Source organism: Priapulus caudatus, unplaced genomic scaffold, assembly GCF_000485595.1.
Source record: "Priapulus caudatus unplaced genomic scaffold, Priapulus_caudatus-5.0.1 Scaffold145, whole genome shotgun sequence".
Classification (NCBI taxonomy): domain Eukaryota; kingdom Metazoa; phylum Priapulida; class Priapulimorpha; order Priapulimorphida; family Priapulidae; genus Priapulus; species Priapulus caudatus.
In genome coordinates, this window is record NW_014577206.1 from 124,170 (window position 1) to 126,266 (window position 2,097).

General features: G+C 46.2%; 1 protein-coding gene across 1 annotated transcript in view; it reads left to right on the forward strand.

Annotated features, from left to right (window-relative positions):
- Positions 1–2,097, forward strand: part of LOC106806171 (ras-related protein Rab-40B-like) — an 18,585-nt gene that overhangs the window by 3,621 nt on the left and 12,867 nt on the right. Inside the window, exon 2 of the mRNA XM_014808033.1 lies at positions 1,311–1,371. Coding sequence (XP_014663519.1) covers positions 1,311–1,371 — 61 coding nt within the window. The remainder of the gene's footprint in view (positions 1–1,310; positions 1,372–2,097) is intronic.

Consider the following 2,097-nt stretch of genomic DNA (forward strand, 5'->3'; position numbering starts at 1 on the left):
ATGTGCCATACATACTGCGCTGCTCCAGCTAAGCTCCTCTCTACAACCAACACGCGCAGTGCTGTGTATTTCTCCCTCTCTCTCTCTCTCTCTCTCTCTCTCTCTCTCTCTACTGCGTAGGCAGCTCTCCCTAGTAACACTAACAGTTAGGCTGTTATATAATATGGGCGATGATGACATAGAAGTAGCTCTGTGTACGCGCAGTGTGTATTTATGTCTGACGTGCACAAAGTACAAGCTGTCCGGTAGAGTGCCATTCAGCCGAACACTGGCTTTAACCTTCGAGTCCCCTGTAGACATATATATATTACTAACGTCGCTCGTGAATAAAAGAACGGGGGAGGGTCTGTCGGTAGTACCGCCACCCAGCTTGATGGCGAATGTTTTTTCGACCTTGCACGTCTTTTATGCTGGAATTTCGCGTGTCACGGCGTGGTAATGGTCTGCCTGCCGTCTGACTGAAGACGCGTGAGTTGGCTTACATATATATATATGCTACCGTTTCGTTGTTGGTCCTTGCAGCCAGTTGCTTCCAGTCGAGTCGGCTCGCAAGCCCGAAATAAGCCCCCCTTTAGGTGCAAATTGAGGTGGAAAATTGCGGTGAACTAGTTTTAACTCGTGGTTCGACTGCGTGGATGCATGGTACGCGTTTAATCGATGGGTAGAAAGTAGAAACAAAGTATCTATTTTGCACTGTCAGCTTGGTAGGAAGTTCGACGTGCACTGTATTAAGCTGCCGTTTACACCACAGGCACTTGAAGCGTTTCAACTGTAAACACACGCCGCCGCCATTGCGCGCACACTGACACATAAATATATAGATATATATATTTTTATATATTTATGTGGCAGTGTGCGCGCAATGGCGGCGGCGTGTGTTTACAGTTGAAACGCTTCAAGTGCCTGTGGTTTACACTATCATTTTTAATAATAAAAAAGTTGACAGAGTTGAGTGAGTTGATGAATATTCCCAACTAAACATAGACAGCGTAAACGTAAAAAGTTGAGCGCTTAACTGGTTGCTGTCATCTAGTCGAGGGGGGAATAGAGCATATTTTGAATGTTTCTAGTAGTACGTTGAAAGGTTGATCCTCTATCTTGGTGAAGTGGCTCCTATCAAAAATTGAAAGCTAAGGTAATGGATAGCACATGGAAAAAAGTTTGGTGCTTTTATCCACAATGTCCCCATCATTTTGTTTAGCTACTTGAGTGACTAAGAGCTTGTGAGGTAATGTGTAACTGTAAGCCCCGGCTTAGAGCTCTGTCGCTCACCAACAAATGCTAACTCATCGCGATCTTTGTGTTCTCAGGTGTTCACTACAAGACGACGACGATACTCATGGATGGCAAGCGAGTCAAGCTGCAGCTATGGTGAGTGAGTGCATGTATGTGCGTGCGTACGTGAGTGCGCGCGTGTATGTGTGTATGTGTGTGCGTGCGTGAGTGCGTGCGTGCGTGCGTGTGTGTGTGTGTGTGTGTGTGTGTGTGTGTGTGCGTGCGTGCGTGCGTGAGTGCGTGCGTGAGTGTGCTAACCATACACCATGGCATAGCCAAGTCCAGAGCCGACCGATTTCGCTGTTAGTCGTAACCCGACCGTTCTGCTGGGTTGTGTATTCTTTTGTCGGTTTGGTTACATGAGACTACGCTGCTAGGCGTGTCACAAATGGGCGATAAAACGTGCCTACCCGTCAACCCGCCCCTGAAATACCGATACACCCCGGGTACGTGTGACACGTACCCGACATCAGAAATCCTATCCACACCCTCGGCGTATTTTATTGCTGTCAAAATCTTGTGTCGGATGTATGGTCGACAGGTTCTGTCGTTTATCACACTTTGCGATAATGCAAACGGTGATTTGGAGTCCATTGATGCGAAAATGGTGCGAGCACACGTCTACATTAAGCTGGGAATACTTGTCGCGGTTGCGTGATGTCATGTTGTTATCGCGATATATCGCATATCGATCAAAAACGGTTTCAAACTTGTAAGTGGTGTCAGCAAAACTCTCTCGGTTCAATTAATTTACGACACTATATTCTATTTTGATTTCAATATCACACACACAACATTTAAATCCCAATTCTGTGTATATTA